At 41.4% G+C, this 16,004-nt stretch overlaps 1 protein-coding gene across 10 annotated transcripts in view; it reads right to left on the bottom strand.

The window, feature by feature from the left end:
* Positions 1-16,004, bottom strand: part of asb7 (ankyrin repeat and SOCS box containing 7) — an 83,693-nt gene that overhangs the window by 27,596 nt on the left and 40,093 nt on the right. For 4 of the 10 annotated variants that reach the window (XM_087981336.1, XM_087981341.1, XM_087981340.1 and 1 more), the window contains 2 exons: positions 6,305-6,449; positions 2,796-3,066 (listed from right to left, as the gene is read on the bottom strand). In XM_087981336.1, coding sequence (XP_087837462.1) covers positions 2,796-3,006 — 211 coding nt within the window. In that variant the 5' untranslated portion in view covers positions 3,007-3,066; positions 6,305-6,449. Of the gene's footprint in view, positions 1-2,795; positions 3,067-6,304; positions 6,450-10,216; positions 10,657-16,004 lie in introns of all 10 variants that reach the window. The other 6 variants (XM_087981338.1, XM_087981339.1, XM_087981343.1 and 3 more) reach the window with 4 other exon arrangements.

Here is a 16,004-nt window from a genome sequence, read left to right as displayed (position 1 = left end):
TCAGCAAGGCTTTTAATGAAGTCCTGCATGGGAGACTGATAGCATAGCTAAGAGCCCACGGGATCCAAGGAAATTTGACAAACTGGATCCAAAATTGGCTGAGTAGCAAAAGCAGAGAGTGACGGTTGAAGGGTGTCTGAAGGTCACTGGAGGTCTGTGCTCAGTGGAATCCCACAGGGGTCAGCATTGAGTCCCTTGCTGTTTGTAGTTTACGTAAGTGATTTAGATTTGACTATCACTAAGCTTGCACATGATACAAAAATTGGCGGGGGGGTAAAATTGTGAGAAGGATAGCCTTTGATTGCAAGAGGATAGTTGGACTGATCAGTAGAAAATAAGAGTTCAATCCAGATAAGTGTAAAGTGATGCATTTAGGCAGGACAAGCAAGGCAAAGGAATACATGATGAATAGTAGGACTGTGGAAGCACTGAGGATCAGAGGGGCCTTGGTGTGCATATACATTGGTCCTTTAAGTATCAGATCAGTTGGATAAAGTAATTAAGGGGGCATATGGGATACTTGCCTTTAGTAGGCGAGGTGTGGAGTTGAAGAGCAGGGAGGTTATGCTGGAACTGTGTAAAATACTGATTAGGCCACAACTAGTGTGTCCAGTTCTACTATAGGAAATATGCGACATCACTGGAGAAGGTGCAGGAGGGACTGGTGGCAAGTTTCAGTTATGAAGACAGATTAGACAGACTGGCATTGTTTGCTTAGAACTTAGTTCTAATCTAATCTATATGAAATGTAGGGGAATGGGTCTGGGTGGGTTGCGCTTCGGCGGGTCGGTGTGGACTTGTTGGGCCGAAGGGCCTGTTTCCACATTGTAAGTAACCTAATCTAATCTAAACATAGGAGATTGAGGGACGATATGATTGAGATGTATAAAATTATGAGAGGTGCAGTTAGGGTAGTCAGGAAGAGACTTCGACCTTTGATGGAGGGATCAATGTCTAAGGGGCAGAGATTTAAGGCAAGGGATAAGAGGTTTAAGGGACATGTGAGGAAAAACACTTTCAACCAGAAGGTGGTGGGAATCTGGAACTCACTGCCTCTAAGTTTGGGAGAGACAGAAAACATCATAACATTTCAGTATTTCGATGTCCACTTGTGAAGCCAAGGCTATAGAGGCTAGGTGTTGGAAAATGACAACAGAATAGTTTGGTGATTGTTTTGATATCAGATGTGTTGGTCCAAAGGGTCTTTCTCTGTGCTACAGATCTGTGACTCTATTGGTACCTGCGGATCATAACCACTGGATCCAGACCTCCCACTATAAGTTATATTCCAGTCCTGTGTAGATATCCCAAACCCCAGCACCTGGCAGGCAGCACAACTGTCGTTAATCTCACTGCTGGTTGCAGAAAATTGTGTCAGGCCCCTTCATTATACCTACGACAACTACAACCATGATCACGATGACTACTACAACTATAACATTCCTTATTGCTCCCCCTCTACCGGAATGGTTTCCTGCACCTCTGTGCCATGGCCAATTTGCACATTCAGTTGACAGCTCCCACTCTATACTGAACAGATGAGAGAACTCCAAAATCATATTGGAATCAAGGCTAACATGTGACCTTGAAGCAAGATGCACAATACAAGTCCTAACGGAAGATATAGTGTCAGTGTGTGAAGGGTGCTGGATGTAATATCACAAGGTTTAGTACTTGTTCTGTTGTAGTTTTTATGTAGAATATATAGCTATGAAACAGATGACTTAGACAATTCACATGGTGAATGTCGATGCTTAGACATGAGCCTTCTCCGATTACTAACCTCTTCAAATTCTGCACCTGTATTCTCTTCACCATTTCGTATGCCTCAATCTCTCATGTCAATACATTCATCTTCAACCACTCGTCAGACGGTGCTACTTTCTCAACTTGATCAAATGACTAGTTTGTTTTGATGAGTTTGTACCTATACTGTAATGACGCCAGCTGATCTGGACTCAAATAGAAATAGATTCCACATTCACCCGATTCAACCCTCTCAAAATGTTGAAGGCCTCTCAGATTTTCTCTTAGTCTTCTTCCAGAGAATGTTGTTCCAATCCTGTTCAATCTTTCCTGGTAGTTGCTACAAGACATTGCTAATCACATGTTAAGCGTGTTTACTTCTGAGAAACCACAAGGCCTAGCTTCAGTCATAGCTAGGTTCAATATCTGGAAGAAAACTACCTTTCCCATTCATTTCATTGTTGAATGTATTAAGATAGGTCCCTTGTTAACTTATAACATCTCCAAATCATGCGAAATTTAAAATATGGTCAGGCCTACAAATGTTCATTTGGAATAAACTTGCACTTTGACTGTTATGATGATTTTGAACCTATGTATAAAATACATTGGTTGGATTATTCAAACATGATTTTTATACTTCTTCAGCCAGTTACAGGACATCTTAAAGTTAGTTATCTAATTCCTATCCAATGCAGAACATTGTCAATCCTTTTCCATCAAGAATATGTGAAATGTGATTATGATCCTCTCAATGTGTCCTCTGGTTACATCACAATCTACAACTTTCCAGATGAAAGGCTTTTGCCCGAAACTTTGATTTTCCTGCTCCTTGGATGCTGCCTGACCTGCTGTGCTTTTCCAGCACCACACTAATCTAAACTCTGGTTTCCAGCACTTTTGCCTACAATCTACAACTGTCAACACTGGACTGCACACAACAAACATGCCAATCATCACGAGAAGGCTATAAGTTTTGCTAATCAAGAATACAAGCAAGTGCAGATAAATTATAAAGAGTTAGTTTTAGACGCATCATATTCACTTACCTCCATGCTCTAAGAATACACGAACACATCTTTCTTTGCCCCGCGCTGCAGAAAAATGGAGCAGAGTCCATCCATTAGCATCACGACCATTAGGAGAATAGCCCTGTTCCAGCATCTTGCGCACCGTATGAACATCACCAGCTGCAACAGCATTTTGGATTTGCAGTTCCTGCTGCAGTTCCGGGTTTCTTCTACAGTGGTGATGGAACATGCTAGTGAGTCACGTTGTCACAATAGATTCATGAGGTCAATGTTGAATACCTTCATCAAGCTTCAATGAGAATTCACAAATTAGACACAATAGCCATCTCCAAATCATTTTGTAAAAATTAAATACTCCAAAAGAATTCACCAATTAGAAAACCTGGCTACATGTTTAAAGAATATGTCATTAAATAGGAGCACCTGATGCTTAGAACACTTGCATTTACTGGCAATATGAATTCCCAACAGACATTATAAAACTATTATGAATCTCTTCTTAGCCATTTGTTTACATCACAAATTTGACATTCAGCAGTGGACACTCCAAATGTCCGCTGCTGGAAAACAGTTCAAACTACTAGGATTTTAAAATTTCAAGTATAGTTTGTACATATCCCTCTACCTACTCAAAGTTAACAAATTGCTGAAGGTCCAAATTGCAGTCAATTTGGAGGACAGACACTATCTGCTACATTCATAGCTACTGGTGATTTTAAATCAACAGAATGAACACGTACAACACAAAACTTTCAGCAGGAATCACTAAAATAAAAAGGATGTTATTCATGAATGTCACTGACAGAAGGCATTTTGAATGCTCTTCTCTTCCCATCATCTATGCGTAAAACACAGCGGTATTGCTTTGGATTGGGAGTCAAATGTCAGTCAAACCAGGTAAGGGTGGCAGATTTCCTTCCCAAAAGGATAGTTTGGGATTATAAATGGCAAGTAAAATTTGTATCAGACAAATGTCAGGGAATGACTTTTTCCAATAAGAGAATCCATTCATCATTCCTTGATATTCAATTATCACTACTGAATTCCCCAATATCAACATCCTGGAGTTACCACTGACCAGAAACTGAATTGGATCAGCCATCTAAATACTGTTGAACAATTACAGGGCAGAGTTGGAAATTCTGTTTGAAATTCACTTCTTGACACCTAAAGAGTGTTCACTATGTTTAAGGCACACACAGGAGTTTGATAAAATACTCTCCATTTGTCTGGATGAGCGCAGTTCCAAAAATAATCTTACAAAAATAATCTATAACATTTGTCAAAACCCCTTCAACTGCACATTTCCAAATCATGACCTCTACCACCTAGAAGGAAACATGAAGCAGGTGCATAGGACCTTCAGCAAGTACCAAACCAAGTCGCACATCATTCTGACTTGGAACCATATCAGTATTCCTTCACTGTCACTGGGTCAAGATCCTGAAACTCCCATAACAGTTCTGTGGGTGTATCTGTACCAGATGGACTAAGCACTTCAGCATAGCAGCTTACCATGTCTGGAGGGTAATTAGGAACAGACAATAAATATTATTGCCTGAGTCAATATTACATGAAAGAAAAAACAAACTTCTGCTGTATCTCACAGCATTTAAGTTGGTCAAAGAAAAGGTTAGACCAAATGTTAATTTAGACTGAATGACACCAAACCATTGAACCAACTTCCACTTTCAAGCTGTTACATCTTCTACTTAAATCACTGATTATTTTCAAAATTCATATCTAATAAAACATTGAGTTGAATAATTACAAATTTTTCTGGATTAGCTCCAGATGTTGCATTTTGTTAGGTAATACGAATAACACAGTCACAGGATTGCTTCAAATGTTTGAAACAAAAGACAACATGAACCTTGAATCTTCCCCCTCACTTGTGAACATGAAATTGTGAGTAGCAAGTATTAAGTCTAGATCCATAGATTGGTATTGCATGCAGTATTGCTGTTGTTTAAAACAGGGAATAGCATTCATATTCCAACTAGGGATTCTAAAATTATAGATTATCACCAAGCACCCTGTTTCACTGACAGATTTTTTTTCACCTGAGGTCAAATTTGTTAGACTTTATTTAAAATGCTATCGACTAAAATCTAGCAATACCTGATAGTTTTGGCAGAGTTTAAATCTGGCATATACAGCAGCAGCAATGTTATCAAACAGTTAAGAAGCAAATCACACTAAGGTACAAAGGTACAGCACAAAGGAATCAAAAACTTCAAATGGTGGATTAACTTCAAAAAATCTTTTAAATCATTTATGACATTTTACCTTTTATATTCCAAACATAAAATGAGTTTTTAAGACCATCAAAAAGAGAGTGCTTAACAACAATCATGAAGCTAGCAGACTGTTAAAATTTACCATGCCTCATTCAACAAAGTGCAGCTTTTTCAGGAGCTTGGAAACAATTATCACCTTTGATCACTAAGGGGTGGAATGAAACCAAGTTCTCATCAACTCAATTATTTTCCACTTGATATTGTTTGAGAACACCTCAGATCCCTCTCAAGTCTAAAATGTGCATGCTCCAAACATTGTTATCAGTAAATGAATATTGACAGATTCACATCATTACCACTGCAAAATCTCAGCCATTATTTCAAAAAAGTGTGTAACTTGAATAATTGATGTAGAGCACAGCAAAGGTGGTTATCTCAGAGTACAATGGGACCTTCATCAGATGGGCCGATGGGCTAAGAAGTGGCAAATGGAGTTTAACTTAGATAAATGTGAGGTGTTGCATTTTGGTAAGGCAAATCAAGGCATGATGTATACACTTAATTATCGGGTCCTGGAAATATTGCCAAACAAAGCAGGTTCATAATTTTTTGAAGATGGAGTCACAGGTAGGCAGGGTAATGAAGACAGCATTTGATACACTTGCCTTTATTGGTCAGTGCATTGAGCATAGGGAGTTGGGAGATCATGTTGCAGCTGTACAGGACATTGGTTAGGCCATGTTTGGAATAGTCCATTCAATTCTGGTTTCCCTGCTACTTCTTGTTAAACTTGAAAATGTTCAGAAAAGATTTACAAGGATGTTGCTGGGGTTGGAGGGTTTAAGCTATAAAGAGAAGTTGAATTGACTGGAACTATTTTTCCTGGAGCTTCAAAGGCTGAGGGGTGACCCTTAAAGAGGCTCAAAATTGTGAGGGGCATGGATAGGGAGAGGAGCGAAGTCTTTATCCCAGGATAGGGGAGTCCAAAACCAGAAGGCCTAGGTTTAAGGTGAGAGGAAAAATATTTGACAGAGACTTAAGCAGCAGTTTTTTCAAGCAGAGGGTGAGGCGTATATGGAATGAGCTGCCAGAGGTGGTGGTGGACACTGGTACAATTACAATGGGTACATGAATCGGAAGGGTTGAAAGGATATGGGCCAAATGCTGGCAAATGGAACTAGATTAATTTAGGATATCCAGTCAGCATGGATGAGTTGGACCAAAGGGTCAGTTTCTGTGCTGTACAACTCTCTGACTCTAATTGGTGGAGAAATTCACCTTACATACCTGTAAAACTGATTTGCTATATGTGTTGTCTTGGATATCTAATCAAGTTTCAAAACCTGTGTAACAATATGGACAGCTGGAATTCCAATGAGCAAATTTCAAATCACCTCACATCCCTGGAAACACAGAATAGGCCAGTCAGCACCTGTGGAGAGAATAAAATCATTGTACACAGACCCTCCATGTTTTAGGTTCATCCCATGCATCAGAAATAAGAGTGGTGAAGAATGGCAAAGCAAAAAAAAAACTGTACATACGAATGGAGTTACGATTCCACAGATCGACAAACCAAAGACGTATTAGCATCAAAGCCTGATAAGGGTATAAATTTACTCAACTTCAGACTAGAAAGCTCAAATGAAAGCACATGCATTTCCCCAGTGTACCTTGATGGGTGTTGAAACAGTTTAAACAAATAAGATCAGAGTGGGAATGGAAAGTGTAACCTCAGGTCACACTCGTATTGATGTGATTAATTCTTTGGATGGGAGGATTGTCCTCTGAGGATAGATTAATGAGACTGGGAAGAATGACAGGAGATCTCATAGAAACTTAGAAAATTCTTAAAGGTAAAGAATAAGCTATCTGCAAAAATGTAGTTTCTGTGGTTTAGAAACTGAGGACGCAGAATAAGAGGTAGGTTATTTAGGACTGAGCTTAGGAAGAATTTCTTTACTCAGAGAGTTGGTTTCTTGTTATTCATACCTAAATTTTTTGAATGCATTAGTGGGAGAATGGGTTAAGTGAGAGAAAATAAAGATTATTTAGATATTAAACTCTCTAAAAGCTTGTTCTAGAGCTATTTAATTGGACTGAGTATAAGAAAACATATCACCAGTATACAAACATGGCAATAAAAAGGAATACACATTTTATCTGTGACACTTGTGAACAGAATAGGATCTTTAGCAATGTGGTCACTTGATCTGCATCTTTCCTCTCTAATGCAGAGAAAACTGACGCAAGTGTATAAGACGAGAGGAAGTCTACATAAATTGCTGTCTCATTCAGGACTGTCTGGTACTTTATACTTGCTTGGGAGGAAATCAATGAATTGGGAGTAGTGGGGAAGTGGTGTTGGTGTACACAATTAGAACAGTCATAGCAAGGGGACAGATCTATACCCTCCCCAATTCTCATTTTTACATCAGATACTACAGTAATTTTCATCATTTAGAAGAATTTTAAATGCCTATCGTATTAAGGTAGTTAGGAAGGCAAATAAAATGCTGTCATTCATCTCGAAAGGACAAGAATATGAAAGTAAGACATACTTCTGAGGCTTTATAAGGCTCTGTGCAAACCACGTTTCGAGTATTGTGAACAATTTTGGTCCCTGTACCTCAGGAAGGATGCTTTGATCCTGGACTGGGTTCACGATGGTCCAGAGGAGGTTCACAAGAATGATCTCAGAAATGAAAGGCTTAACATATGAGGAATGTTTGAGGACTACCTGGGACTACACCCCATAGAGTTTAGAAAGATGACAGGGGACCAAACTGAAACTTACAGAATACTGAATGGCTCAGACAGAGTGGACTTTGGGAAGATGCTTCCAATAGCAGGAGAGACGAGGTGCCGGGGGCATAGCCTTAGAGTAAAGTGAAGCCCCTTTACAACAGAGATAAGGAGAAACTTCTTTAGCCAGAAAGTGGTCAATTTGTGGAATTCATTGCCAACTGAAGACTGTGGAGGCCAAGTCTTTGAGTATATTTAAAACAGGGACAGATGCGTTCTTGATTGCCATGGATATCAAAGGTTACGGGGAGAAAGCAGGAAAATGCGGCAACATGGTCAAATGGCAGAGCAGACTCAATGGGCCGAATGGTCTAATTTCTGCCCCATGTCTTATGGTTTTATATTCAACTTTATTGAAATTTCCTCGACCTTTAAAGCTAATTTAAAAATGAATACGAGAAACAGGCCTGAGACAAAACTAATGGCAAGATGAATTCATCACAGTTGTGTTTCTGAAAAAACAAATGTGTTTACAAAGCTCGAAGCAGCTCTAAATCAAGTTGGTTATTTTGGACCCAAACATACTGAAAGGTGCATGTCTTGTAATTTATTTTATTTACAAAATGGTCTGTTGTACCGCATATAAATGGTAATGATACTAATACATCCTTTGCTTCTCTTATGTAAATTTCCAGTAATTTCCAGATGTCTGGACATATCCTTCAGCAATCATTTCACTGACATTTCCTCTCAATGTACATTTGCTAACAATCCAACTTTTCAGATTTCATTAATATGCCTGTCTATCCTTTATTTTTTCAGTCTGAAAAATGGTACAAGCCCAATAGCTACCAATTATCTAATGCTGCTAAACTGCCTGCATGTTCGAAGAGTTTTACTTTATTTCGTACTTCGCCTTTACTATTTATACTGTTGCAGGCCTTGCTGTCATATGGAGGAAGCATCATTTGAAAACTAAAGGCCCATCATAGCAATTATCGTTGTTCTTCACGAATGGGGTGACACGGTAGCTCAGTGGTCAGCACTGTTGTCTCTCAGTGCCAGGGAGCGGGTCCGGTTCCAGCCTCAGGCGTGTGGAGTTTGCACATTCTCCACGTGTCTGCATTGGTTTCCTCCGGGTGATCCGGCTTCCTCCCTCAGTTCAAAGACGTGCAGGTTATATGAATTGGCCATGCTAAATTGCCCATAGTGTTCAGGGATGTGCAGGATAGGTGCATTAGTCAGGGGTAAATGTAGAGTAATAGGGTCTGGGTGGATTACTCTTCGGAGGGTCAGTGTGGACTTGTTGGGCCCAATGGCCTGTTTCCACACTGTAGGGATTCTATGAAACAGCTTTCGTAGACTGAAAGAGATGACCACGGTGGTATACTCTAAGAGGGGAAATCTCTAAGGAGTCCCACACCAACAGTTGTCCAATCTAAAATAACTGTTTCCTCAGCTGATGCCCATTTCTACCAGAGATTGCAAGTACAGTGTAAAAGAGCTCATCTGCAGCCACTGAAACATTCACGGAATATTCCATGTGGTAGTCAGAGATCCTCATCAAAGCCCAATTGTGAGCAATGGATACAGTGATCAGCAAATCTTAGAGAATTTGATTTTTGCACATATGTAATCCAAGTAATCTTCTGGATTTAATCTAGCAGGCCGTTATCATACTTTAGTAATAAAATGTATGCATCAACTGTGCCCACCAATAATCATGAACAGCATTTGTAGTTCTTTTTGATTAAAACTGGTTAACTAACTCAGAAAATAGTTCTTCAGATTTCATAGACTCAAACAGATGTACTCCAACTTTTCTTCACTATCTGGGACTGCTGCTTAAAAGAAAGATAAATACAAGGTGAGTCTGTTTAATATTCAAGCTGAAAGCATATGGTATCTCAAAAAAAAAAATTTCACCAGGCAATGTGTTAACAGCAGTTAAAAATTGCCACCTCAAAAAATGATTGGGTAAGCATACAGTTGTTTTCCTGAACAGAGGTGGCTGACGGATGATAATGGAGGTACACAACATTATGAGGGGATGAAATAAGAAAGACCTGCTTCCCCTAGCAGAAAGGTCAATTACCAAGGGAACAGATTGAAGGCAATTTGTAGATGGGTTTGAGGGAACATGACAAAAAGCCCCCTGGCCCAGAAGGTGCTCGATATCAGGAATTCACTGCCCAGTTTGGTAGTTCATTCTGGCTGGCAAAGACACACTGGGTTAAATGGCATCCTCCTATGATGAAACGTTTCTACGATTCAACACTTAAAATGACCGTGAAATTGTTGAACTGTCATCGTAACTCAAATGGTTCAACCAAAGTTCTTTAGTAAAGGAACTTGCCATTCTTCCTTGGTCTGATCTATACTTGACTTCACTCGCACAGCAAGGTGGCTTGCACTTTATTTTTAAACAATTAAAGCATGCAGTTATTTACTGACCATTTGACTGTTCTTCAAAATGTGGTCTTCGTAAAATCTGCAGTCCACGGTGACTGTCTTCAGAGACTGAGTTCAGATTTTGACTCAATGAACGAACAGTGACATATCTGCAAGTTAGCATGGAGGGGAACTTGAAGGTGGTGAAGGTACTTCCAGATGTTAGGTGCAGTCTCCATTTGCAAGCTAGGGAAGTGCCGCTGAAGCCTTCAGGTTGATGCAGCACATCTTGTAGCAGAATTTCCTCTCTTGCAGCATTGTGAATCTATCAACATGGATTGCAGCGGTTCTAGAAGGCCGTTCGCTATCACCATCTCAAGAGTTATAACCAACATCGGTCGAATGAATTAAAGTTGGTATGCACTGCAGTCCAATGTTTGTGTTTTAGGGACTCCCAAGACATAGTTGGCTCGGCCAATATTTATTGCTCATCCACAATTGTCCTTTGAGAGAGTGAGAGGGCAATAATGTTTAAATTGGACAAGGTAGTGTTTAAATTTGAATGTTTAAATGAGACAACAGGGTGTATAAATTTGAATGCTGTTGGAGCTGCATTCGCACAAACAATTTGAGAATATTGCATTAAATCCTGTCTTTATCTTTCAACTATCTACAAAGAGTAGGGTGTGACTACGAACGAGGTAGCGAGAGCTATCCAGGAGATAGTGCTGAAAGGATAGGAGGAGGCCATTCTGCCCTTCGAGTCTGCACCACCATTCAATATGATCATGGCTGATCATCCTTAATCAGTATCCTGTTCCTGCCTTATCCATATAAACCTTGATTCCACTATCCTTGAGAGCTCTATCCAACTCTTTCTTAAATTAATCCAGAGACTGGGCCTCCACTGCCCTCTGGGGCAGAGTATTCCACACAGCCACCACACTCTGGGTGAAGAAGTTTCTCCTCATCTCTGTCCTAAATGGTCTACTCCGTATTTTTAAGCTGTGTCCTCTGGTTCGGCACTCGCCCATCAGCGGAAACACATTTCCTGCCTCCAGAGTGTCCAATCCTTTAATAATCTTATACGTCACAATCATATCCCCTCTCCGTCTTCTAAACTCAAGGGTATACAAGCCCAGTCACTCCAGTCTTTCAGTGTAAGGTAGTCCCGCCATTCCAGGAATTGACCTCGTGAACCTACGCTGCACTCCCTCAATAGCCAGAATGTCTTTTCTCAAATTTGGAGACCAGAACTGCACACAATACTCCAGGTGTGGTCTCACCAGGGCCCTGTACAGCTGCAGAAGAACCTCTTTGCTTCTATGCTCAATCCCGCTTGTTATGAAGGCCAGCATGATATTAGCCTTCTTCACTACCTGCTGTACCTGCATTATTACCTTCATTGACTGGTGTATAAGAACACCCAGATCTCTTTATAGTGCCCCTTTACCTAAAATGATTCCATTTAGGTAGTAATCTGCCTTCCTGTTCTTGCCACCAAAGTGGATAACCATACATTTATCCACATTAAACTGCATCTGCCATGCATCTGCCCACTCACCTAACCTGTCCAGGTCACCCTGTAATCTCCTAACATCCTCCTCACATTTCACCCTGCCACCCAGTAGATCATCAGCAAATTTGCTAATGTTATTACTAATACCATCTTCTATATCATTAATATATATTGTAAAAAGCTGCTGTCCCAGCACTGATCCCTGCGGTACCCCACTGGTCACTGCCTGCCATTCCGAAATGGAGCCGTTTATCACTACTCTTGGTTTCGTGTCAGCCAACCAACTTTCAATCCAAGTTAGTACTTTGTCCCCAATAATATGCACCCTAATTTTGCTCACTAACCTCCTGTGTGGGACTTTATCAAAAGTCTTCTGAAAGTCCAGGTACACTACATCTACTGGATCTCCCTCGTCCATCTTCAGAGTTACATCCTCAAAAAATTCAACAAGATTAGTCAAGCATGATTTCCCCTTCGTAAATCCACGCTGACTCTGACCTATCCTGTTACTACTACCCAGATGTGTCGTAATTTCATCCTTTATAATAGACTCCAGCATTTTTCCCACCACTGAGGTCAGACTAACTGGTCTATAATTTCCTGCTTTCTCTCTCCCACCTTTCTTAAAAAGTGGTACAACATTAGCCACCCTCCGATCCACAGGAACTGATCCCGAATCTATCGAACTCTGGAAAATAATCACCAACGCATCCATGATATCTCGAGTCACCTCCTTCAGTACCCTGGGACGTAGACCATCAGGCCCTGGGGACTTATCAACCTTCAGACCTAACAGTCTCTCCAACACCAATTCCTGGCAAATATAAATTCCCTTCAGTTCAGGTCCTTCAGCCACTGTTACCTCAGTGAGATTGCTTGTGTCTTCCCCAGTGAACACAGATCTGAAGTACCAATTCAGTTCTTCTGCCATTTCTTTGTTCCCCGTAATATATTCCCCTGTTTCTGTTTAAAGGGGCCAATTTTAGTCTTAACCATTTTTTTGCCTTTCACATACCTAAAAAAGCTTTTACTATCCTCCTTTATATTTTTGGCCAGTTTACCTTCGTACCTCATTTTTTCTCTGCGTATTTCCTTTTTAGTAATCCTCTGATGTTCTTTAAAAGCTTCCCAGTCCTCTGTTTTCCCACTTATCTTTGCTATGTTATACTTTTTCTCTTCTAACTTTATATGTTTCTTAACTTCCCTCGTCAGCGACGGCCACCCATGCCTCCTCGTAGGATCTTTCTTTCTTTTTGGAATAAACTGATCCTGCATCTTCTGCATTATACACAGACATATCTGCCATTGTTCCTCCTCTGTCATCTCTGCTAAGGTATTGCACCATTGAACTTTGGCCGGCTCCTCTCTCATAGCTCCATAGTTCCCTTTATTCAACAGAAATATTGTCACTTCCGATTGTACCCTCTCCCTCTCAAATTGCAGATTGAAGCTTATTGTATTATGGTCACTACTTCCCAATGGCTCCTTCACTTCGAGGTCAATTCTGGTTTGTTACACAATACCAGATCCAGAATTGCCTTCTCCCTGGGAGGCTCCAGCACCAGCTGTTCTAAGAATCCATCTCGGAGGCACTCCACAAAGTCTCTTTCTTGAGGTCCAATACCATCCTGATTCTCCCAGTCTACGTGCATGTTAAAATCCCCCATTACAATGTGGAAACAGGCCCTTCGGCCCAACAAGTCCACACCGACCCGCCGAAGCACAACCCACCCATACCCCTACATTTACCCCTTACCTAACACTACAGGCAATTTAGCATGGCCAATTCACCTAACCCGCACATCTTTGGACTGTGGGAGGAAACCGGAGCACCCGGAGGAAACCCACGCAGACACGGGGAGAACGTGCAAACTCCACACAGTCAGTCACCTGAGGCGGGAACTGAACCCGGGTCTCTGGCGCTGTGAGGCAGCAGTGCTAACCACTGTGCCACCGTGCCGCCCTAGTAACATCTATGCACCAGGCCAATTTCAGCTCCTGATTTAGCTTACATTCGACATCCAGACTACTGTTTGGGGGCCTGTAGATAACTCCCAAGAGAGTCTTTTTACCCTTAGAATTTCTCTATCCATACTGACTCTGCATCCCCTGATTCTAGGTCCCTCCGCGCAAGGGACTGAATATCACCCCTTACCAACATGGCCACCCCACCCCCTCTGCCCACCAGTCTATCCTTACGATAGCACGTGTAACCTTGAATATTCATTTCCCAGGCCCTGTCCACTTGAAGCCACGACTCAGTTATCCCCACAATATCGTATCTGCCAATTTCCAAAAGAGCTTCAAGCTCATCCATCTTATTTCTAATGCTTCGTGCATTCATATATAGTATTTTTAATTTGTTACTGCCCTCACCCTTCCCATCAACTCCTATTTCCCTCAACCTTACAGCATGATCCCTAGAGTTTTCTGCTTCATTGATACAGTTGTCTTTCTTGACTTCCCTTGTTCTAACTTTCCCTTCAATTTCCTTCTTAAACATCCAGTTTGTCCCCTCCCCTCCGCTACTTAGTTTAAACATAGCTGTGTTGCAGTCGCAAACCTGCCTGCCAGAATGCTGGACTCTAACCTATTAAGGTGCAAACCGTCTCTCTTGTATAATTTATGCTTACCACAAAACATACCCCGGTGATCCAAGAATTTAAATCCTTGCTCCCTGCACCAGATCCCCAGCCACACGTTCAAGTCCATTATCTCCCTGTTTCTGGTCTCACCAGCCTGAGGAACTGGAAGCAAACCGGAGATAACCACCCTGGACGTCCTGCTTTTTAGCCTTCTTCCTAGTTCTCCGAAGTCTTGCTGTAGTATGTTCCTCCTCTTCTTCCCGACATCATTTGTGCCGACATGTACCAACACCTCTGGCTCTTCAACTTCGTCCTTGAGGATTTCTTGCACTCTGTCTGTGATGTCTTTAACCCTGGCACCAGGAAGGCAACACACCATCCTCAAGTCCCGCCTGCTGCCACAAAATCCCCGGTCAGTTACTCTCACTATGGAGTCCCCTATTACCACAGCTCTGTGAGATGTCCGACTCTTCCGCTCTGCCTCCACGCCAACTTTTGATTGACAGACCTGGCCGCCTCGCGGACTGGCAGTGTCATCTGTCTCTACTGTTTCCAAAAGATTCAACTTGTTCCTGACAGGTACTTCCCCTGGGGTCTCTTGCACCTGTCTCCTCTCTGCCTTCCTCATCGTCTGCTTCAGCCCTTGAGCTTGTCTAATAGGTTTCAGATTATTGCTCCATGAGGATTAGGTGGAGGCTATAGGAAGGATGAGCAAACTGACCATAACAGCATGGTACAGGGAACCATTCAAAGGAAGAAAAGAGAAAAGCATTCTAATCAGGGATAATTTAGTCAGGGGAACAGACTCTGTTCTCTGTAGCCAATAATGAAAGGCTGTGTCTGGATCCCAGTTTCAGGATAGCTAAACTGAGTTGCATAGGAACTAAATGGGAGGGGAAGATCCACTTGTTGTTGGCCATGCTGGTACCAATGACAGAGGCAGAAAGCAGAAACAGTTTCTGCTGAGGGAATATGAGTAGCTGGGGGCTAAATTACAAAGTAGAAACAAAAATGCAATTATCTCCGATTACTACCTAAGTCACGAGCAAACTAGCATAGGGTCAACAAGATTAAAGAGGTAAACACATGACTCAAAGATTGGTATCGGTGAAATGGGTTTAAATTCATGGTCATTGGCACCAGCACTGATGGGACTGACTCCACCTGAATCACGATGGGACCAGAGTGCTGGCAAATCACATAACTAGAGCTGCGGATAGGGCAAAAATTAAATATTGGAAAGTGGATTTAATTGCATGGAGAATTATTGAAAAAGTTAAGAGGGGTGGCTCAACAAAGGTTATTAAAGTTTCCAGAATGAGTAATAGGACAGAGTATGGAAAGGATCAGGAATCTAACTTCAGGCACATCAGATATGGGGTCAACTTTCAGAAGGGGGCAGACAACACAAGAGTAAGGGTGTTGAACTTAAATGCATGGAGTATACAAAACAAGATAATTGAGCTTGTAGCGCAGATTGAAATTGGCAAGTGCAATGTTGTAGGAATCACTGATATGAAGCTATTGGGGTTCAGGATTGGAAATTAAATAGCCAAGGATACACATCTTATTAAAAGGTCAGGCAGATGGGCAGGGTAGCAAGAAGTGAAACTAAATCAATAGCAACGAGTGAGATACAGTTGGAAGGCATGGAATCTATGTGGCTTGAGCAAAGGAAAACAGTACACACCTCTTAGCAGTGGTCAAGATGTGGAGCTGAAAATAAATTGGGGATAGAAAAGGCGTG

This window comes from Chiloscyllium plagiosum, unplaced genomic scaffold, assembly GCF_037043375.1.
Source record: "Chiloscyllium plagiosum isolate Xiang-an unplaced genomic scaffold, Cpla_swu_hap1 HiC_scaffold_39, whole genome shotgun sequence".
NCBI lineage: Eukaryota > Metazoa > Chordata > Chondrichthyes > Orectolobiformes > Hemiscylliidae > Chiloscyllium > Chiloscyllium plagiosum.
This window is presented reverse-complemented; position numbering and strand designations above follow the sequence as displayed.